This window comes from Choristoneura fumiferana, chromosome 18, assembly GCF_025370935.1.
Source record: "Choristoneura fumiferana chromosome 18, NRCan_CFum_1, whole genome shotgun sequence".
Lineage (NCBI taxonomy): Eukaryota > Metazoa > Arthropoda > Insecta > Lepidoptera > Tortricidae > Choristoneura > Choristoneura fumiferana.
This window is the reverse complement of record NC_133489.1, coordinates 9,508,107-9,532,007: the sequence shown is the minus strand read 5'-3', so window position 1 is coordinate 9,532,007 and position 23,901 is coordinate 9,508,107. Positions and strand designations below refer to the sequence as shown.

The 23,901-nt window shown below is 35.8% G+C and overlaps 1 protein-coding gene across 1 annotated transcript in view; it reads left to right on the top strand.

Moving 5' to 3' along the window:
* The first annotated feature begins 10,016 nt into the window (after positions 1-10,016).
* LOC141438032 (myrosinase 1-like) overlaps positions 10,017-23,901 on the top strand; it is a 29,709-nt gene continuing 15,824 nt past the window's right edge. The window contains exon 1 of the mRNA XM_074101670.1: positions 10,017-10,332. Within this exon, the coding sequence (XP_073957771.1) occupies positions 10,280-10,332 (53 nt within the window). The 5' untranslated portion in view covers positions 10,017-10,279. The remainder of the gene's footprint in view (positions 10,333-23,901) is intronic.

Genomic DNA, 23,901 nt, shown 5'->3' with positions numbered 1-23,901 from the left:
TTGAGTTGAAAGATTCTACCCGAGCAAACATAGTTACCTACCTACATTACATTGCAAGTAAACATAATGCTTGTATTAAGTTTTTGTTAAAAGTTTCATTTTTAATAGAAGCTTTTTTTTGCTGACTGTACTTTTTGTTGACTGTACTTGCTTTGTCATCTAAACTACATTTCGTACCAAATTTCAAGTCGGTACTATTAACTACTTAAGTATGTTTTTTTTTTGTGTAAAAAATAAGTAATAGGTAAACATGGTGCTTAGTACGGTGCGGATTTGGCGAGCGCTTTATCAAAGTTGGCTTTATTGAGGTTTGTGGTTCATTAATTGCTTCATTAATTTTGCACAAAAACCGCAAACTTAAAGGTAAACATTCAAACGGCATAGGGCCGTTGCTAGGTGAGAACCTTGGCCGCCTAGCAAAACGGCTTACAACACATTGCTACCAAAAAACGCTGAAAAAAAAACACGTTTCTTCTATGACGAGCCCCTTTAATTTGTAACTTTATTTTATTTTTAGTATTTTTTGTTATAGTGGCCACAGTAATACATAATCTGTGAAAATTTCACGTGACTAACTATTACGGCTTAAGAGATAAAGCCCTGTGACAGACGGACGGACAAACAGACAGACAGACAGCGGAGTCTCAGTAATACCTAATTGATGTACCTACTACTTAATACCTTGATAGTGGGTCTGATTACCAAGCCAACCGAATCACGATCTTACCTGTGGACGTTCTACAGTGGGTCAGGGATCAGATATGGTTCGATAGTGGTCGTGTAAAGAGATATGTCACTTCCACAACCGAGATATTTTATGACACTTCAAGTGTTCAAGTCTATTAAGCCTTTTAAGTTACATAGCAAGCCAAAAAACTATACATATGTGCATACATATCGAGTGTATACTCCAACCAAATATATAATCATCCACACCCCTACCCTATTATGTACACAGTTATACAATAGTCTATTTCTATTTCTATTTCCTTCTGATGGAGTCGGATAAGAAGATATGTCACCAGGCCTGCATTTCACGTTACTGTATGTACAAATATATTAAATTTAATTAACCAATTTGTAATGAAGATTCGAGATGTAATTGACGTGTTCGCATTAACCGTGACAGTTACTCCGTAATGTACATTCAAGAGGTAACTACATAATTATGTGATATGAAAATAGCTAAATTAACTTGGATATGTATAGTCAGCCACAAAAATATGTACATACTTACATACGTTTAAAGTGCCAAAAATATGTATACCTCCAGGACTTGGCCTGAACATTTAGGTCGTGTATACATATTTTTTGCAATTTGGCTGTATTCATATCTTTGTTGCTAACTGTACCAGTATATCTACCTTTTAAGTGGGTACAATAAGAACAAGACAAGTGTACTAATAGTTTGCGCCAAGCCAGCAGGTAACAAAAAATAAAAAAAAATTAATAGGTACCTGATCAGATAAATACTTAAGTATAAAAGAACATATATGGACACTGGTATGCTTGTAAAGGTGGTAGGTGTTGATAGGTCAGACAAGTCAATCGCGTGCCAGCTTAATGTAAAAAAAGATACAAGTAACAAAGTTCAATAAGTCTTAGGTAACCGTATAATAAGCATGAAGTTGTCGTACAATATTCAATTAGTTCAAATAAACCTTAGAGAGTACATCGTAGGATAATACTCACAATAGTGATAAGGATAGGTGTACCTATAATAAAGCAATTTTGTGTGTTTGTCACGTTTTCTTATATGACTCATTAAGGGAACTATAGGTACCGTCTGTTTGTATTTCTTTGTCTACAATTTCATGTTTATATATGACTGTTTGTTTCTCAATAAATAAATAAATAGTTTTAAAACTGTTCCGCATTTTCCAAAGTAACATGTGATTTGATATAACTAAGACATTGAAAGGACAAGCGGTATTTCCTTAAAGGGTTGGTAGGCGGAACCCTAAAAAAGTAAGTGTCGGTTGCAGTTATGTCAAAGTCATCGAACTGTTGACCTTATTGCTATTGACATAATATAATGTTAATGCAAGGTACAAGCGTTTCCGCCTGTTTTCAAGAACAGGGCTAACTTGTACATTCCTAGTACCTACCAGCGCAGGCGCAGTTATGTAGTTTTATATAAAATAAATAATAAAACTGAGACATTGATATTAAACATATTGCACGCTGTACATTAATGTATAAGGAAAGTCATTGGCACAAACGAAACAGGTATGCTGTAGACAGGGCGTTACCCCACCTGCGTCATATTCTATGCAAGCATACACTGATCCACCGCGGACTAGACCTCAGTCTGAAGTACCTACCAGGTTCATAGTAAAAAAAAATATATATATGTATAATTACATGAAGTAACATGATAAAGAAGTGTTATTTTTAAAACAAATTTTGACCACGGTCATGTTTAGCGCTGCGCTGACCAACGTCGAGACGCCTAAGGCGCTTGTCACCTGCTGCCACATCCCGTTGCGGCGTGCGGAGCGACGAATACGCGTGCGGCGACGATGCACCCGCACCGTACGGATTTGATCCGCATCCCCGTCCGGAACAGAGGTGTACGATGAACCGCCTTCTCTTTGTTTCTTACCTATGTTCATTTCTATGGCGCTCAATGTGGCATACCCCGCGTTCCGCACCGCATCGTCGTCCGGGAGTGCTAACCGTCGTGCGATTCGCAGCTCCGCACGGAGAGACGGAGCCAGTGTGTTACATCATGCGGTTTTCGTGTACAAATCAAGGTTCTACAGTACAAAGTTAAAAGCCGCAGCAGTTTGAGAACCGCCTAATGCCTACGAGCAAACGGGTCAAGTTATGGTTGCCTGCCAGCCGGTCAAGCGAGTACAGCGCTGAATATAGGGACGAGGTGCGTTTAGACTCTAAACGAACCCTTAGTTTTTTTAGATTCTTAAACTTTAGCGAATAACTATCTGTTTCCTTTGCTAAAAGTACTTTCATTTCTGATTTCATTCTGATATTAGGTACGTACCTACTACACTACCTACATACAACAAAATGCATCATAATTTATATACCTTCCTCATAAGCGGTCTAAGCAGCTTGAAATGACAATGTTTCAAACAAAATATTATTTAACAAAGTAAGCAAAATTTGTTGCTATGTATAATGGGCAACGCATAAACAAAAAGGTACAATACAATACAATACAAAGACTCTTTATTGTATGTACACCAGAAATAGTAAGCGATACAGAAAACAGATTACACAGAGAAGTTAAACATTCAGGACTCGACAAAACATTTCGTATTTTTCATTTATATGTAAAGTTTGCTCCTACTGGGATCGAATCGAAACCTAGGGTTCGATCCGATGCACACCTTTCAGAATTAACCAAATCACAAAATCCTTTCTTTTTAGTTAGGTATGTATGTATAACTTTTACTGCACATAAAACACATAACAAAAAAACAGATTACAATGAGAAACAAATGCACAAAGTCTAACTTATTCCATAAAGAGATCTCTTTCAGTTAACCTTCGAACGATTGACAGGAAAGTAGATAGAAAAGGTACTAGGTAGTCACATCATTGAAAGTTGAAAGAGCATAAAAACCTTTCGTCACGTCGTCGAACATGTCTGGAAGACCACTTTCCATAATAACCATTCCTATACATAAAGAGCGATTCCCAGATTGACCACTTCCCAGAAAGGCCATTTCCCAAAACGACTACTTTCATATTGCCTACTTCTTAGAATTGATTGAATTGGTGTTACTGTTTTTTGCTCATAAAACAGTAACACCAATAGACGTGTCTGTCAACTTGAAAGTTCGACTTTAGCGATATTCATTTGATAGAAACTTGTTTAAAAACTGATAGACCACTTAATTTGGCTGATGGTACAATAGAGTGGACCGGGAAATGATTACAACATATTGTGAACAACTCTACCACGATTCGTTTTGACTAAACCCTCGGCTGACAAATAGTTGTCCAACCACTAGTTGACCTTCACATTTCCACCAAATCGAGCTATCCAAGCTTGAACTGGCGTGGACAGGGTCCTAGGTATCAACTTTATTACAACTACTGTGAAGCTCAAAAGGACCTGTATATTTTTTAAATTTATATAACGCAACACTTTACCTTATATCTTATATTATGGTTTACCCTTGAAATGTCGACATTCTTTTAATCGAATATCATTTAAAAGTCAACGTTTCATATTTTTTCATATAGTCGAATATTCATTACCTGGAATGAAATGAAATGAAAATGAAAACGAAAATGAAAAATGATTGTTTATTTGGCAGATATTCATTTCATATTTTATTATTTCATAACTTCAATGATTTTTGTAATGTAGGTACTTTTCTAGTAGCGATTTATTTTTGCTGGGGTCGCAGTTCTAACCTAACCTAAACTATTTTTATAATAATAGTAACTACATTCATTTTATTTTTAAGAATACAAGCCTTCAAATTTGCTCAAAATTATGCAAAAGATGCAGGATTTAATCTTGAATCACTAAAACTAGTAGGAATAGGTATATTGTTATAATATGTAATCAACTATGAAATAAAAGTGTTTAGTACGTCGATGCAATAAACAGCGATATTTAGTTGTTCTGTCTCATGAATAGTTTATGAAATGTATTTTTAAGCAAATAATAATCCTTGTACTGTTTTTATAATAATTGTTTAATATGTAATGACTATTCGATGAAGTGAAATTACTCCATGAGGAAATAATAGTATTGAATATTCGATAAATCGTTTTCGATGATATGAAATTCCATAATTACTTTGTCAAAATTTCAAGGGGCAGCCCTTATATTTACAATACAATACAATGACTTTGTATCGTACACCAGAAAAAAGTACTTAAGCGATACAGAAAACAGGTGCACAGAGAGAAAATTACAAGCAATATGTAATATTATCCCTATTAGTCAAATCTCGTATACTCTATATGTATTTTTTTTTTAAATTGATGTATGTAGTAAAAAGCTTACTTACTTTATGATAAGTCGGCAATAAGTTTTATTTTGTGACCCCACCCATTCGTGAGTGGACTGAACAGAACTAGGTAATAACTACTCGTACACCGTAAATCGGGGTGACTTGGAATTGGAGGCGGTTACAAAAAGTAGTTTGAATGATTTTATAGTTATTCTAAAAGTATGAAATTAACCCCAATTTGATTTAAGAAAATCCTCATACTCATAGCAAATTGTAACGAAATCATTAAAGAAAGAAAGAAAGATTTATTTTGGCTCCATAAGTAATAAGTACCACCTAAGGCTAAGACTAAAACTAGCATTAGAGCGGTTTTCGAGATCCCTGAAGGTAAAAAAATCGCTTGTTTAGCGTTAGATAGATAAATAGATGTTTTAAGTTTCAATTACCTAAGATAGAGTTCATAAATGGTCTCTTCTTTTTTTAGACGGTAAAATATGTTTGGTATCCAAGCTTCTGTTGTTCAGAACTGGAACATATACGCGTATAGGTGGTATTTTGTTTATTCATTTTTTTCGATTACCCTAGTGTACTTTGCTACGAAGACTGGTTTTATAATTCTCATATTACAAACCATACAAACCAGACGAGGTACTTGCCAAACCAATTCAGTACATTAGTATTGCACTAGGTGGGTGGTAGGTAGGTATACGTATAATATAGATTATAGTATTTTGTATTGGTCGCGTAAATATGTTGTCGGTTTATTATCATTATTAATATCAACAATAGCACCAACTCATAAAATAGCATAATACACATGAAATTAATAGGTAGTTAGAAGACAAAAGAACTAACCTAAAATACCTTAACTAAATAATTAAAATATGTTACTATAAAAATAAAAAATAAAAATAGAATACCCCGTCTAAAAGATCTGTCTGTGGCAGGGTTCCCATGATGCTGGCGGCATTACCCCTACTATAATGCAGCTTGGAACTCCTGGAAGGAGTTAAAAATAAGCACCAAAGTTTAAGTAAATATCAGTTCCTGATCTTAGTACGATTTCCAAACCCTTTTATAGCTACTAGACCTTTTCGATACCATATCACTATCATCTTTTTTTTATTCGACTGGATGGCAAACGAGCAAGTGGGTCTCCTGATGATAAGAGATAACCACCGCCCATAAACATCTGCAACACCAGGGGTATTGCAGACGCGTTGCCAACCTAGAGGCCTAAGATGGAATACCTCACGTGCCAGTAATTTCACCAGCTGTCATACTCTCCACGCTGAAACACAACAGTGCAAGCACTGCTGCTTCACGGCAGGATTAGCGAGCAAGATGGTCGTAGCAATCCGGGCGGACCTTGTACAAGGTCCTACCACCTGCAATAAAGTTCGTCACATCAGCAATAGGCCTCCCCCGTAGACCTCCAGTTGCTTCGGTTGGAAGCGGCCTGATTCACTGTGAATCCGTCCAGCTCGTTGGTGGACGTCCTACGCTCCGATACCTTTAATTAAAGTTAGTAAATGTTATTTGGGTATTTTCACGGCCTTTTATTAATTGTAGCAGGACTGCAGCTTGCAGAAAGCATCCAATGTAGCAAGTCCTTAAATTAACAGAAGCTTATTAGCGGCGTTTATGAATAAAAGGGTTAATATTTTCCCGTTAATTCGAGTATTGCGGTAAGAATATAATATACATTTAAAATTTCTTTCAGTACCGCTTACTGTCTTTGGTTTTTTCCCACTTAAGTATGATAATTGTGCGACAGCTAATGTAAAGCCCAAGTATAAGGGAATAACGTGTAATTATTACGAATTCTATATTTGTTTTAAGTATTTACTTAAATGCTCTGTGCTCGCTTTAGTGTTTTCTAGGAAATCAAAATTGACCAGGTAAGTTGTCTCCTCAGATGCTGATTTCTCACAGTTCACGCTTCGCATCCTTTAAAGAATTTTCTATCCCATGGTTTATGCGTTCGATGGCGATGGGATCTGGACTTAGCGTTAGGCCGCGGCCACATGAAATCGCTCGACGCTCGTTTCCAGTGTCAAGTCTGGTCACGTGACATATAGCGATAAAGCTGAAAATGTTGAGCTTAATCGGAATTATCGCTGGAAAAAAAAATACCTCTTCAATTTCGGAAAAAACACTGTTAAGTATTTTTTTTCATTCACTCCAATTCTTTTATTTGTACTTACCACTGCCACGACTGGTACTAAATGAGATTAAGAAATCAGCTTCCCAGGACAAGATCAATCCGGCAAGAAGCCGTCTTGTCGCTGCTGCTCGACGCGGCTACTTGACGCTACTCTTTTGAGTCGCGGGAAATTCAAAATCACCTTTAAAATGTGGGGGCACCCTTAAAGCGCTCGGTTCTTTTATGCGATAAACGCTGCATTTAACGCAATGCGTTTGACGCACATGTAATCTAACCAATCACAATCCACGCAATCTAATTACCAAACATGCGTTTGCCGCTGCGCTCACCGCATAAAGGTGCGACCAAACCGCTGCTTAAAATACTGAATCGCATTGACGTGCCGTAAATGTCAGGTCTTTACCCAACAAAAGTCGCGACGTTTACGGCAAGTCACTGCGATTCCCCACCGTTTGCGTATTTTAAGCAGCGGTGTGGGGTCTCGGTCCCGATCCATACCGTCGTAAGTCCTAAAGTCAAGTGCCATACCAATTTTGTCCTAAACGCTCTTGACATATCGTTCATTAGTCATAAAGATTATAAGCCATAATGTTTCTTATGTCTTAAGAGTCCTAAGCCGTAATATTACATTACCTAATGCTCAAAATACCTAATTACTTTTGCCATAATATAACATGACCTAATGCCAAAATACCTAATTACTTTAGCCATAATATAACATGACCTAATGCCAAAACACCTAATTTGTTCTGTACTAATATTATAACACAACATCGTATGTCCTAATGTAATGTCCGTCCTAATCATCATTTGCCATAACGCTTTTTTCTCTGAAACCGTATTTTTTTCAGGGTTGTTATAAAATAAACCTATCCTAGCCTATACAGTTCTACAGAATGACCACTTCAAAATCTGAAATATTTACGGTTTCACAAAAAAAACCGTTATGGCAAATGATGATTAGGACAAACATTACATTAGGACATACGATGTTATGGATCACGAATGGCACCCGAACTGCGTCCCCAACGGAAACGAACTGCTACCAGAAAAGTAGGTTAGGTTAGGTTAGAACTGCGTCCCCAACGGAAGCAAACTACTACCAGAAAAGTAGGTTAGGTTAGGTTAGAACTGCGTCCCCAACAGAAACGAACTGCTACCAGAAAAGTAGGTTAGGTTAGGTTAGAACTGCGTCCCCAACAGAAACGAACTGCTACCAGAAAAGTATATTTTATGACAAATAGTGTTTAGGGTTAAAGTTATTAGGAAAAATACAATTAGGACAATAGATATTAGGGATTCCAATATAGACCCATGATTATGGCATTCACTATTAGGATATATGAACATTAGTACTACAGATGATAGTGCACATAAGTATTAGGACATACAATACAAGGGTAAAAAAAGTTATGGCACTTACATTAGGGAATACGTTGTTATGGCAAAAGATCATTATGACCAAAGTTATTAGGGAACATACAACTAGGACAAAAGATATTAGTGATTCCAATATCTATAGACACCGGTGTGGAAATCATGCAAAAAAACGGTGCGCATACGATGTGTCACTGCGATTCCGTACCGTCGCCGTGTTTTAAGTTTGGTCGCACCTTTAGACAATATTTGGTAATTAAATTGCGGGTATCTGATGCAAATTGATATGTGTGAAACGCATTGCATTTAACGCAGCGTTTATCGCATAAAAATATTTAAGATTAGACATACATATAATATTTAGGTTAGGTTAAGTTCGGTTTTCATGCCGTCATCACTGCACTCAAGACAAAAATAAAAACCTGGTAACTAAACGAATCAAATGATCTTCATGGTGACTTCTTTAACCTTTAAGAATAAGTACTTACTTTAAAAACTTTGATTAAAAAACAAAAAAAAACAAATGAAAAACCCACGCTGCTGCACAAATAACAACGAAGTATCTTCCTCAGTAATAAAAAAGAAAATTAATGTAGATAATATTTTTAGCGTTCTTTTTTTATAAGTATTTATCGTAAAACAATACCTTTCCGGAGATACATAATGACTTAGATCCCTGTGTTATTTTTTGTTTGTCATCAAAAACTGTTAACTATACTGGTGGCTGTTTCATTAAATTTGATTTTAATTGCGATCACGTTCTGTACAGCCTTCTTATAGTCCCTGCATTTCCTTGGCGGTGGAAATATATTCAAGGTTTGTAAATTTGTAAGTATTTTCCTCTATGATTCGATTTATTGGATAAAACATATGAGCCGGCCATCCTTAGGATACGTGGCTACATTGTTCATAGAGATATCTTCATCATAAGTTGGTCTAACTAATTATTATTTACTATCATAATCATCGAAATCGTACTTGTAAAAATACTTATAGTACCTATAGGTGTTATTTTAGTCTCTATTCACAGATAAGTAATGCGGTATCAGATCGGAATCCAAAGGCACTAGGTACTTAGGTGATGATTAGATTTCGAATCTTACGAGAACTTGTTCTGAACATAAGGTAGGTACTTACATATTCTGAGTGATGCTGTGAATAAGATAAGTTTTCGGGATTTTGTAAATTTACATTGACATTTTAGCTATAGTTTTTAAATTTTCCATGGTTAAAAATTTTTTTTTTTGAGGCAGTGCACATAAGTTCCTATTCCTAGTAGACAAAATTTGATATCGAATCTAATTTACTTCTTATTCGGCATGATCAAATACTAAGCTAGCAAAATTAACTACCAAGGTACGTCTCTTCCTGAAGAGTTGGTAGATGCAGCAGACCATAAGTTACCGTGGTATGTATGCGTCCCGTTGCTGGGCACAGGACTACATGTCTTCATGAGTATTGAAGTCAGTTGGGCTGGGTCACGCTGGGTGTTGATTGTTTGGCGACGTCGGTCAGTAAGTCTGTTATCACGGACTCGTTGTGATCTAGAAGTGCTCGCAGCGCAGCGCGCGCGCACAGTTCGCGGTGGTTAGCCGCGTACACTGCACGTAACTATTGTTCTGTCCACGACCTCCGCTCGATCTCGACAACAATCACTCACTTACGCTCAATGATCCTTTCCTTCGTTTCAAGTTGTCGTAGGTAGCCATGGAAAATTAGCCAATTGCAACTAAGTCATTATTTCTTGCCAGTGATAATAAAGTGATATATTTTAAATAAGTAGTGAAGATTTTTAAAGATGGAGTTTTATAGATACATTATATTAGTGATCGCTGCTTTCTTATGCAAAGGGTAAGTGGGAATTATTATAATACACTTAAGTATAAGCAAAAACATCAAACCACTTTCCATACAAAGTTTTATGAAAAGTGATGTTTATCTTTGGTTACCATAATAGGCAATATGTATTTTAGTGAATTAAATTAATGTAAGTACAGTTAATCAAGTCTAGTTAATATTATGCTAGTTTGTTTAGCCATATTATGCTAGTTTTTATTTAACTTAGATCTATGAATTCTGATGTTTCGTCTTTAATGTTTTAACGAGATCTTTTTAATATCTATTATTTTCAAAGTAGGCATATCTAATAATCTCATTAACTTTTAAAATCTGTATTTTATGCAATGAGTAAGTAATGAGTTAAGTGATACGCAGTAAACATTGGTAAAAAAAATGTGGTGTCTCCTGACTCTGTTTATGCTATCCAATGTATTTAAATTTTAAAATATATTTTTAACTTTTGTTAAACTTTTGCACCTACCGTAAAATACCAAAAGGTAGTTTAACATAAAATTCGGGTTAGATCTACCTATTATAATTCCGATTCAATGAGGGCTATCGCGTATGAATTCGCCACTAGAGGCGCTAGTGTAGCGTGAGGTCTCCAAAATCCCAAATCTCATAGTTTTTGGGTGAGCTACGCGGGTTTATTTATAATTAGAATAATTTTGCAATATCTGAAATTAATTATGGCAAATATGCGTTCCGGGGCAGTGAATGTCTGTGTTTTGAGACAGTTTTGTCTTTCAGAAACCTTTGTCCTCCCTTTGTTCCGAACAAAGCGGGGACTATGCAACATTGTGGCATGCTCGATATTTTTATGGTACGGTTTTAAGGTGTATTAAATATGATTTTAGTCTAAACTTTGTTTTCACGCTCGTAATAACAGACTTTGAAAGCCATACTTAAAAACCTCACGCTACAGTGCGCCATCTAGTAAGACAAAAAACGATAGCCCTCATTCTAATGCGTATTTGTGTTTTTTTAGTCGCTCGAAGTAATCAAATATGTACCTACTTCGTGGTGCACTTTTATTTTGTTAGGGTTCCGGAGCCAAAATGGCAAAAACGGAACCCTTATAGTTTCGCCATGTCTGTCTGTCTGTCTGTCCGTCCGCGGCTTTGCTCAGGGACTATAAATGCTAGAAAACTGCAATGTTGCACGGAAATATTATGTAAACTATGCCGACAAAATGGTAAGTACTTACTATAAAAAATAAAAAAAAAAATTTTTTTTTAGGGTAAGTACCTCCCATAGGGGTGATTTTTTTCTCATCCAACCCTATAGTGTGGGGTATCGTTGGTTAGGTCTTTTAAAACCATTGGAGGGTTGCTAATCCAATTTTTCTATTCAGTGATCTGATTGCGAAATATTCAACTTTAAAGTGCAAATTATCATCGAAATCGAGCGTCTCCCCCCCTCTAAAATCTAAACTGTTGGGTGGAAAAATTTGAATAAATTCAGAATGGTTGTAGGTAAATTATATCAAATTTACACGGAAAATTATAGCGGCTAAGTTTGCTTGAGAATTATTAGTAAACTACAAAAACTAGAATTCGTTGGAATACGAGGAAAACTTCTCAACTGGATCGAGGCATTTCTGCGGCACAGAACGTTTCGTGTAAGAATTGGCGAGACACTGTCGGAGGAGCGAGCGATACTCAGTGGCGTGCCGCAAGGCTCCGTACTTGGACCTGTGCTGTACATAATCTACACATTCGACTTGCCTTGTTCTTTGCACTGCAGCATCAGCACATTTGCTGACGGCACAAAGATATTCGCAAATCCACTACTTGAGTTCGACCAACTTCAAGATGATTTAAACACAATAGCTGACTGGTCAAAGAAATAGCTCATTAACCTACTCGTAAATAGTGAGAAGTGCACTGTATTACAGATAGGGAACCTAAATCCGCATTTAACATATAATTTAGAAGAAACCGAACTTAAGCAAGTCAAAGTGCAAACAGATTTGGGAGTCAAGGTAACGGAGGACCTTAAATGGGAAGCGCACATAACAGGGATCACTAAAAAATCTAAATCCCTAATCTACCTCATTAGGAAAGCCTTCGGAGTTTTGACACCAAAAATGATACTCAGCATATATAAATTATATGTTAGACCAAATTTGGAGTACGCTTTTCAAGTCTGGAGTCCCTATTTTGTCAAAGACATTGAACTGCTCGAGAATGTTCAACGCAGTTTCACCAAAATACCGAGACAATTAAGGAACAAGTCATATGAGGAAAGACTGTAGATGCTAAAGCTTACAACTTTAAAGGAACGCAGATAGCGTGGCGATTTAATAGAGACCTACAAAATCCTTACCGGGTATTACGACCTGCAGGAGTTCCATGACTTGTTTAATCTTAGTAACAACACACGTCTGCGCGGCCACCAATTTAAGCTATCTACTGAACGATCGCACAACAATCCTCGTAAACATTTCTTGTGTAACAGAGTGGTCAAGACATATAACAAACTACCAGAACATGTAGTCTCAGCACTGAATGTGAACCAATTCAAGAAACGGCTCGACCAACATATTAACAATACAAAGAATACTTAACCAAGGAACAGCTGGATACAGGCACCTATCAGTTGCTTGCAACTGCCTGCCTGATAATTTATATAATAATAATAATAATAATAATTTAAGAGTAAATAGCAGCCTAAGGTATAAAATATACCTAAACTTGGAAGATTCAGTACACAATACGAAATCCTTAGAAAAATATTATTTGATTTTTTCGTAATGGCTACGGAACCCTATCCTGGGCGTGTACTATTTTTTTCGTCTACTATTCCTGTAATAAAAGCAGATTATGCACCTCGCATTAAGTAATCAAAATTAATACATGGTTTTACGTCATACATACCTTCCAATTCCTCGCGTAAGGTGCGCAGTAGGTACATAAAAAATAACCATGCAGTAATTGTAATATTTAGGTAATAAATTCCAAAATTTAATTTTATATTATGGACCCGCTTGATCCTAATACTTGATAATATAAATTTAATGGGTACGTTTTAGGAGCTTGAATAATATTAATCTTAGTAAGGTAGGACATGACGGATATTTCTTTTAATTATCTTTTATTACTGGGGTCTTTGACTTCCCTAACTGTGTTTTTTAGGGTTCCGTAACCAAAGGGTGCTCAGGGAGCTACGCATCTGCTGCTGTCGGTCAGTTTGTTGGGCCGTTTACGTCCGACCATCTGTCACAGGGCTGTATTATTAGACCAGATAAATACTTGAAATTTTCACAAAATGTGTATCACTATGGCCGCTACAACAAGAAGAAAAAAAAATTAAAAACTACTTCAATGGGGGTTACAGTATAAGAGTAAGAAACGTGTTTTTTTCGGTACGGAACCCTTCGTGTGCGGGTACGACTTCTTGGCCGATTTTGTGTATCTTTTGCGACCCAAATTCTATTTCTGATTTTGTAGGTCAATAGGTACTATTTAAAATGTAAAATAAACTCAAGTTAGGAGATAGGCATGTGGTAAACTTGACCCCAACCCAAATTCCGCGTACAGCAATACGTAGTTTGCAAACGAGATCACAATTAATAAACTCGCAAGATTACTTATGCGTTATTGCAGAAAAACCATCATTTAATTTATTGCAACAGATTTAATTAAAAAGTTTACGAATAGTGTAGGTAAACGTTGTAAGCTTGTCTAATTTATTAAAAGTGTAAAAAAAACGATTTCATCAAAATTCTGTATAAAACCCACTGGATCGAATCAATAACACATTTAAATATAATTCGTGTCTTTTAACTAGATGTCTAATCACTTTTTTCACCAAAATTCAGTTTAAAAAAAAAACAAAATGGTTTATTAAAAGCAAAAACAAATTACAAGAAGGCTTTCCGTTGGTTTCACACTAGGCTAAGCCTGTCACCAAAATTCACTTGATTTCAATATTTATTTTACAGTTGAAAAACCTTCGTCAAAATCTGACGTTATTTCTTGATTGAAACATGTGTATAATCTGTAATAGCATAGATATAGCGTAGAGATGGTGGAAAATTTGACATTTTAAAAATCGATTAATGCGCGGATGAATAAGCGATTTTTATTTACTTTCCTTAAAATTAAAAAATAGTTACTGCTTTTATAATTGAATTGAATTAATGTGTATTTTGAATGTTTATTACTGTTTAGTCTTTGAAATTAAATCAAGTATTTTAAATAATAAATAGACAAAAATACATTGATCTATTCAATTAATAAATAATCGATTTACTGAACAGGTTTTCACATCACTAAATATTTATGGTCGTGTTAATGGCGTCTTTGTTTACGCTTGTCATAAATTGGATTGGAACACAATATAGGTACAACTTTGATTGTATTTATCTTGTAGCTTTCTGGGCTCGTATCTATTCTTATTCGTACAGTAAAGTATCTCAAGTTTGTCAGTTGTGTTTTGTTTCTTTTCTTTTGTACAATAGAGTTTACATACATACATACATATGTATTATATTTGATCTATTCTATTCTATATTTTATTTCTATTTCTTTTCTATACATCTATACATATAAATAAAGCCGAAGAGGGTTGAAAGTCTGTGCATGGAAGATATCAGAAAAAAAGTTGGCTGGGGATAGAATCGATAACAGAACACGTTCCAACAGTTTTTAGATTTTTTGTCTGTTTATCTGTTGGTCGTTTATTTGACCGCGCATCACGTGAAAACGGTTGAACGGATTTTGATGCAAATTTTATTAATCTGTCGAGAAAATCCCCGGCCAAGTTATAGGCTATAAAAATTCAACTCCCAAAAGGGGAAGTAGCCACTATACTCGATTGAGTTTAGTTTGCACCTGAATCTTATGACGCTTCTTAGGAAAGAGGTGCAGACTTTTTTTCAACGACTTCGAGTACCATACTAAACTATCAGATGGTGCTGCAAGGCTCAGGCCTGAAATGTCTGTTTTCCTAAAATGTACAATTCTCAAAACGTCTGCGTTTTCACAATGTTAGCACTTCTATTTTGTCAGCTTTCTCAAAATGTCTGCTATTTAAAATGTGTACAATCTCAGGAAGTCGTCTATTCATAATGTTTACATTCCTTTAATATTAGCATTACCATAATTTCTGTTTTCCCGTTATGTTCACTTTTTTAAATAGGCTATAAGTAGTCTTGTTATGTTTGTTTTCCCATAATGTCTGCTTTATTTTCAAATCAATGTTTTATTGCTTTAATTGCTTGCATACTTACTCTTTGATAACATAAATATCTATACCTAATATAAAATTACTCGCAGTCAAGATAACATTAATAATGACGTTTAGATGAAATTTGAAGACCATGATTGGAGACATTTTGGGAATAAGACTTTTCTGGAATGCCAACGTTATAAGAAGGCGGATTGTTTAAGGTTACATCGGGTTACAGACATTTTGAGAATAAGCACTTTCTGAAAAGCGAACATTATACAAAAACTGTCATTCTTGTATGTAGAGTGGGTCAAATTCTGTGCCACTGAGTATATAAATATTTTAGGATTTTTATTAAGCTAACCTAACCAAACCTAAAGGGTTTTACACGATTTTCCTGAAATAAATCCTGAAATTTGTAAACATTTGTAAACAGAATATAGAATATAACAGTCTAATTTAATTTATAGCATAATGTAACCGTAGTTTTTAAGCTTTACCTAATGCAAATACGTAGGATATCTTACTTTTTAGTTGCCTAATAGAATTAGATAACATTATCATAAATGTGGCTATACCCTACCAGGGTGCATAATATTGTAAGACTTATTAGAATAAGGCTTTATGTATTTTATGTTTTTTGCCAAATAAATAAATACTAAATATTTACAGTTTTATAGAGTTGCAAAAAGGCAGTACCCGCCAGTACTTGGGACTAGAATGGTTCGACTGTAGTATGGAGTATTGTGTAAATATGAAAATCTACGCAGACGAAGTCGCGGGCAGAAGCTAGTATTTAATATATTTGCAGTAGACTGTATGTATACATCATGTACTGTTAAAAGGAGATCAGAATTAAATGCAACTAGCTGATAAAATAATAATTTTATTCCCCGATCACGTGACAATATTTGAGCTCAACAGAAAATGCGTGTGAATGTGTGTGTAGTGGGACGGAGCTGCCGGGCAAATGGGCGAGTCTTCGGTCGCGGCGCACGCGCCTCGGCTCTCGTAGTCGTGTGCTTGTTGCATCAAGGCGCGTCGGTGCGCGGGCCGGTTTACAGTACATACAGTCTACTACAAATATATTATAAACTAGCTTTTGCCCGCGGCTTCACTCGCATTAAATTTGGGGTAACATACATTTACTTTCTGCGATCCTTTTTTCGTGTTTTGATTGATTTTTCGGAGGATTACATGGAATTACAAATAAAGACAGACGTTGCTTTAGACAGACTGTGCAAATTTTGGAATTCAAAAATCAACAAACATAAATGCGTACCTACCTACCTAATTAATTATAATTCGTACCAACTTTGAAACCCTGTTTCGCTGATTCAGGGGTGGAATTTAGGAAAACCTTAAAGTACTACGCGTTTCTTTTGCCCGCGACTTCATACACGATATAGGACTATATCCCGAGAAATTGTAAAGTTCCTGCGGGAAATGAATTACTGTTATGATCTATTTTGATATTCTTAATTGTCAATGAGAGACACATTGTAGCTTTCTATTATTGAAAGAATTTTGAAAATCTGCCCCGAAATTGAACTCACTTATTTTTTATTTTGCAGAAATTTCATATAAAAAAAGTAGTCTATGTCAATTAGGGACAGTGTAGCTTTCTATTGGTAAAAGAATTATTCAAATCAGCTCAGTGGTTTCGGAGAGTACCCCCAACAAACAAAGAAACAAACAAAGTTGAGATTATTTCCTATTCCATGGGATTTTCTAAAAATATTTCCCTAGTGCACCTCTATATTAGTTTAGGTCCATCTATGACAAATTTCAAGTCTCTAGCACCAGTAGTTTTGGCTATGCGTTGTCTGTCAGTCAGCCAGTCATAGTAAGTACTGTTCAGGTAGGGTTAGGTATAGAATTATAAATAAATCGTGTCGCGTTAATGAGTTGATTGGTTTGGCGTAGGTATTTAATGTTTATTTTGATTTTTTTAGAGCATATTTAAGTTATAGCTGTTTTTGAAAACTTTATTTTCATATTTTTAGCTATACATATATGTATATTTTAGTCTCATGTGATGTGTACATCAAAACTGAACGTACATAATTCATTGAATCAGGCGCTTGGTACTTTGCATAGATCTATATCAATGAACTAAAACAATTAGTTTGTTCATGCATTCCTCCACCTCCACACTTTAGCATGATGAACGGTTGTGTGTTGCTCTGAAGATGAGTTCTGTTTCTGGTTGAGTTCGAAACGCGTCAGTGCAACGTGGTGGTGGTGATAGATGGATTTGTGTGATTTGTGTGTGTTCATACAGTGTGGAGGCGGAGGAACTGCATGAAAACACATTTCATGCATAAAAGTAGCTATCATAAAGGTCGCGGGAGAGCAAAGTAATTCTGTCAGTTCGTTGAACGTACATGTAAATCTTCGAATCTGTGCTATGCTATCAGCCCTTGAGTACATCCGTCATCAGCAGTCGACCCTGGCTGCAGCATCAGGTGGCGTATATCATATAAACGCATTGTCATTGAAATTTAACAATTACGTAAAGTCTTTTGTGTGTGCCATCAACTTTTGGGGAGTTCGTTTCTATGGAGAATCAGAATCAGAATTATTTATTTGTAAAACATAGGTAAACAAAGTACAGGTGGAAAAAAATACAGTGTGTATCACTATGTTTTGCCTGTTGGCGTACAAATATAAAGTAAAAGTAAGAAATTTTAATAATAGTACTAAAATTTTAAAAATAACACCTGACCTGGGTTCGATTCCCAGTGATGGTCTTATTTTTCTGGTTTTTCTGAGCAAATCACCATGCAAGAAACAGACAGTAATATGAACTAATGATGTTCCTGGTCAGGATGAGCAGGATATGTCACTGCGAAATTATTGTATTTTTACCAGATTTACATCAGTTTGCCAAATTTCCAGTCCTTAGTTTTATTAGTTAGCTTGTGCGTTTTATGATTCAGTTGGTATTCCTATAAAATCCTCTTTATTCGTTTTATCCCATGGGATTTTCGGAAAATCTTTGAAACAGTTTTTACCTGTTAGTATTATCTATTATCTATCTGCAATTTGGCAGTCTCCAATATTTATAATTAATGAGTTAGGACCACTTTGAAGCGAAAATATAAAATAAATCCCATTTATTCCCTATCCCGTGGGAATTTGGATAAATCATGAAAATTGTTTTTAGCTGTTACTTAGTATTACCTAGTTGCATGCCCAATTTGAATTCTCTAATAATTATAGTTATGGATTTTTTTTGTTGTAGCAGCAATAGAAATGCACATTATGTGTAAACTTCAGCTGTCTATCTATGATGATTCTTGATATTCAGACCCGTGACAGATAGAAAGACTGACAGCGAAGCGACAGTAATAATAGGGTTCCGTTTGTCACCCTTCGGGTACGGAACCCTAGAAACTATTTACTGACATGTTTTTGTAGTCGTCTGTACAGATTTTGGTTTTGGAGGCGTCTTTACCTATAGTGCAGGGTGTGCGTTGCACACGGGCGCAGCGGTGTTAGGGGCGCCGGCCGCGGCACTTTGTACCTATTGCATTTTGACCGCGCGCTTCCTAAATGGCGCTAAAGTAATAATTGCACACAGGCGCTACATGGGCTAAAGACGCCGCTACTCTGTAGCATCCTACCATCGCCGTCAGCTGTCTCAGGTGTGGTTGCGCTTGCGCCATCATGACGCGTATACAAAGGACTGGCTGACACTGACATTGCGCCAGACCGAGCGTTGTGGATGTCCAGTGGGGGTGGGGAGGTCCTTGCTCAGAATACTTATATGTATAATAAATCCTACTAATATTATAAATGCGAAAGTTTTTAAGTATGTCCATGTGTGTGGATGTGTATGGAACTATCGAATCGATTCTATAAATTTAGTTTTTTCCAGCTATGTATAAGTTATGGACCAAGTGTTTAATAAGGGCATTATTTATTATTTTTGCAGGTGGTAGGACCTTGTGCAAGGTCCGCCCGGATTGCTATCACCATCTTGCTCGCTAATCCTGCCGTGAAGCAGCAGTGCTTGCACTGTTGTGTTTCGGCGTGGAGAGTAAGACAGCCGGTGAAATTACTGGCACTTGAGGTATCCCATCTTAGGCCTCTAGGTTGGCAACGCATCTGCAATCCCCCTGGTGTTGCAGGTGTCTATGGGCGGTGGTGATCTCTTACCATCAGGAGACCCACTTGCTCGTTTGCCACCCAGTCGAATAAAAAAAAAAAAATGCTTGGGTATTGACAAGCTATACCGGGCAAAGTGATATATTATCTAAACTTATTTATCACATTGTCCGGTCATTATGAATATTGCTACATGATCGTTGGGCAATTTTATTACAAATTATTTTTGGCCAACTGAAGTCTGATTCAATGAATCTGAAAATTAGGTGCGACGAGCGAGTGCCAGAATTTAATAAAACTATTATAGATAATTTACTTTACGGATTTTGCTAGATATTTAATTATATAGGAAAATGCATCATCAATTATCATCAATCATAATCATAATATATTTATTGTGATAACGGGTACAACATATAGTTATTGATAATTCATAACATGACCGTAATCTACCACACATGCACGGTGTACAATATTTATTTTTTATTAATTTTATTAATTCATCTATAAAACGAAGGAAGTTTATGTCAAAAATATAAATAATAGTAATGAAGCACATATTTTTATTACTCTGCCCAATAGGTGATAGACCTTAATGCCCGGGCAATCTAATTATTTGAATGGTTATTATCAAATTGCCATCTCATATTGGTCATTTTTCATAATTCCCGGGCATTATAAAAATTCACCGATTTACTTGGTCCACAACATTTATAATTTTTGCAAGACATACACCAAATGACGAGCCATGGTCAGTTAGGAATTTGAATATTTTAATAAGTATATTATTATTTAATATAATATTTAAAATGTTGGCGAAATGTTTTTATTTAATGAAATATCGATGGCTACAAATATCGAATAAATTTACATATCTTCTTAACCGAGGGAATTAGTTAGCTCAGGCGAAGGTTGCTTTAATGAAATAAAAGTTAAAAGGTCTCTGCGAAAAATGAGGTTAATTTTATTCGGTTCTGCAGGACATTCTGCATCATACTCGTACTCTTTTGGAATTATATATCTTTAATATGAATATAATTGGGTTAAGTATTGGGTACTTCAATGCTATGATTGATTATCAAGGAATGTTAAATATGGCCTTCCTGTCACTAGAAATCGCGTAAATACCTAATTGAATAGCCATGTTGTTTTTTTTTCAAGTATTTATGCGGTGATCGTTAACACAAACTGTTAATTATTCCATTTTAATTACTTTAGTTAAGGAATAATTTGCGCAGACAGTGAAGGTTTACCAGTGGAAGCAGCTACTTTAATATGTATCGACAATGACATACTTAAGAAAATTAACAAATGGCACATGCGTAATCAAATTGATAATACGTAGATTGAGTTAAGGTTGCATAAGAGAAACAATCACGTTGTTGTACGTTCACTTTCGTAGTCCTGCTATATAAACACTTTCTTGATTATATTTACAATAAAATTAAATTATGATAGACAAGATAATCAAAGTCTACTAAAAAGCACATAATGGTTTATGTAAAAATATTTTTCACTTCCCAATGCTCTAAAAGTAGGTCAATCAATATAGCCTTACGAGGCGGGAGTAAAGTGAGTACTTTAGTCCCTAGGGAGTAAATTCTACTCCTGAATATGTGAAACAGCTGGAGTTCAAAGTTGGTATGAATTATGATTATGTAGGTTGATTTTTTAATTTGAAAATTTGCACCATCTGCATGAAACGTCTGTCTGTTGTATTTCCATATATAATCTTCCAAAAAAATCAATGAAAACACGAAAAAAAGATTCGTAGAAATGAAATCTATGTTACCCCAAATTTAACGCGAGCGAAGCCGCGGGCAAAAGCTAGTTTATTATAAATTTTATTAAACCAAAATGTTATTATTAGGCCAGCAACCTGTCACTATTGTACCGTTTTTGTCAAACTTAAAACCTAAAATTGCTAAAAGTGGATCCGAAGCGGTAACGTTTCGTGTACTCTGTGTACCCCATTTGGGAATTAGGTACAGGCGTTATGTTTGTGTGTGTGTTGTGTGTTATTAAATCAATATAGGTATGATTTTATTTAACCGACAAACGTTGGAGCAATGAGTTCTTGAGTGGAGACCGCGTCTTGGCAAACGTAGTGTAGGGCGCCCTCCGGCCAGGTGGGGTGACGATTTGTTTGCGAAAGGCTGCTGGTAGAAGCTGGATGTCTCTAGCCGAGGACAGGGCGCAATGGCGTTCTTTGGGGGAGGCCTATGTCCAGCAGTGGACTGCTATAGGCTGATGATGATGGTGATGATGATGATATGATTTTATTAAGATTTCTATTACATTAACATAAATAGATTTGTTACAAATTCATTCAATTTGACAAATATTTATTCCAACTAAAAGAGGTAGGCAGTAGGCAGTATACGTAAATATTTTATAAAAAAAAACAAGAGAAGCGGCTTTCGTACGACGAGGTTGTATAGTTGCATACTTTATTAAAAGAGCGAGAAAATTTTCATTTTGGAAATATTCCGTTGTCATGTAATTTATTATTTATTAGGTATCGATATATTTATAATACCATAAATTTAATTTAAGATTGTAATCAAAAAATTTGATCCTATCGCTCGCTTTTTTCGTGCTGAAGTGAAAGGGACAGATCAAAGTGAAGTTCAAACCTTTGGAATTCACAATTCAGTGAGTATAGACCCAGCACTGTCCCTCAGCATTAAAAAAAAAAGATAATTAAAAAGTTACTTTGTGTCACGGAGTGAGCAAAATGCTATTTTGCTCACTGTTTTCTCATAGCAAAACCTGCCTGTTTGAGGTGCTGAGGTGAAAAAGCAGTTTATTCGGAAACAATATGTTTTAAAATTCCGTTTTAAATCCGTTTTTTAGTCTAGTTCACAACAGAGACACAATAAATATATTGCGGCGGCTTGTTAACCTTGACCCGTAATACTTAAGTGCTACATTATTTAAACAAGTAAAAAGTCTTGTTTTATTCAGCCTTCCTTTCCGATAAGCAATATCTTGAATACCTAACCAAATTGAATTAATTATATAGAATGTAGCCCAACCTTATGAAATGGAGCTACTTGGTGGTCTCACCAAACAGAGCCTTGATAATAAAAAAATACAGGTTCAGCTTATGTAATTTTTAAATAAGCACTTAATTAGTATACGCGGTCATTTGGTCAGTCATCAGTACGTTGAACTTATTTGAAAAAAAAAACCCGGCTGTGTGAGTCTCGCGCGTCGAGGGATCCGTACAAATATGTAGGTACTTATCTATGAATATCCAGTGTTAGCTGAACCCTGCTGAGCAAAATATACCTACGCAGTGTGGAGTGATTTTAGTTTGGTTAATAACAAAGACACATTCATATTGGTTGTGCTATAAGAGCTACCTGGAAGTACCCTATAGGTTTTGATTCTCCGACAATTGTATGGAAATACTTTTTCTAATGACTGTATCTTTTAATTGCGTGCGTTAACTTAGAAGTTTGATTTTTCAGCTTTTCACTGCTCTAAGGGATAGCCGACTTGAGTATTTGATATTAATTTCAGTTTGTTATCTGAACACTTTCCTGAGCGTAAAATAACCGAACGGACGGACAGAAATGTGATATTAGGGTTCCGTAAAAACAAGAGGGAACGAGTTAAACTCGCGTGGTGTAGGTTCCGTACTTTCCAAGAAATTACGGAAATTTCCTATGCCTACGTTCTACACCTACTTTAAATACCATAGACTTATAGGTTTTTAAGATTCCGGAGCCAAAATGCCAAAAATTACTTTATTTTTTCGTAATGGTTACGGAACCCTATTTTAGGCGTGTCCGACACGCTCTTGGCCGGTTTTTTTCTGTATTCTATAAGTAACTATTTTCTGCATTTATAGGGTTTCGTACCCAAAGGGTGCCAACGGAACCCTATTACTGAGACTCCGCTGTCTGTCTGTCTGTCTGACTGTCTGTCTGTCTGTTTGTCTGTCCTTCTGGCACAGGGCTCTCTCTTGAGCCGTAATAGCTAGGCACTTGAAATTTTCACAGATTATGTATTACAGTGGCCGCGACAACAACAAATACTAAAAATAAAATAAAGTTACAAATTAAAAAAGGGAGTCGTCATAAAAGAAACGTGTTTCATTCAGCGGTTTTTGATTGCTTGGCTGCCAAGATGACGGCCGACATTAATGTTTAACTACTTATTAATTTGCTTTTATTAGTGCTATTTAATAAAACTTTCGATAATTATAATAATTGTCTCTAAGACCGTGGTTAATTTTTTTGAAAAATATGCGTAAACATGCGGGAACCGTTTAATTTATAAGAA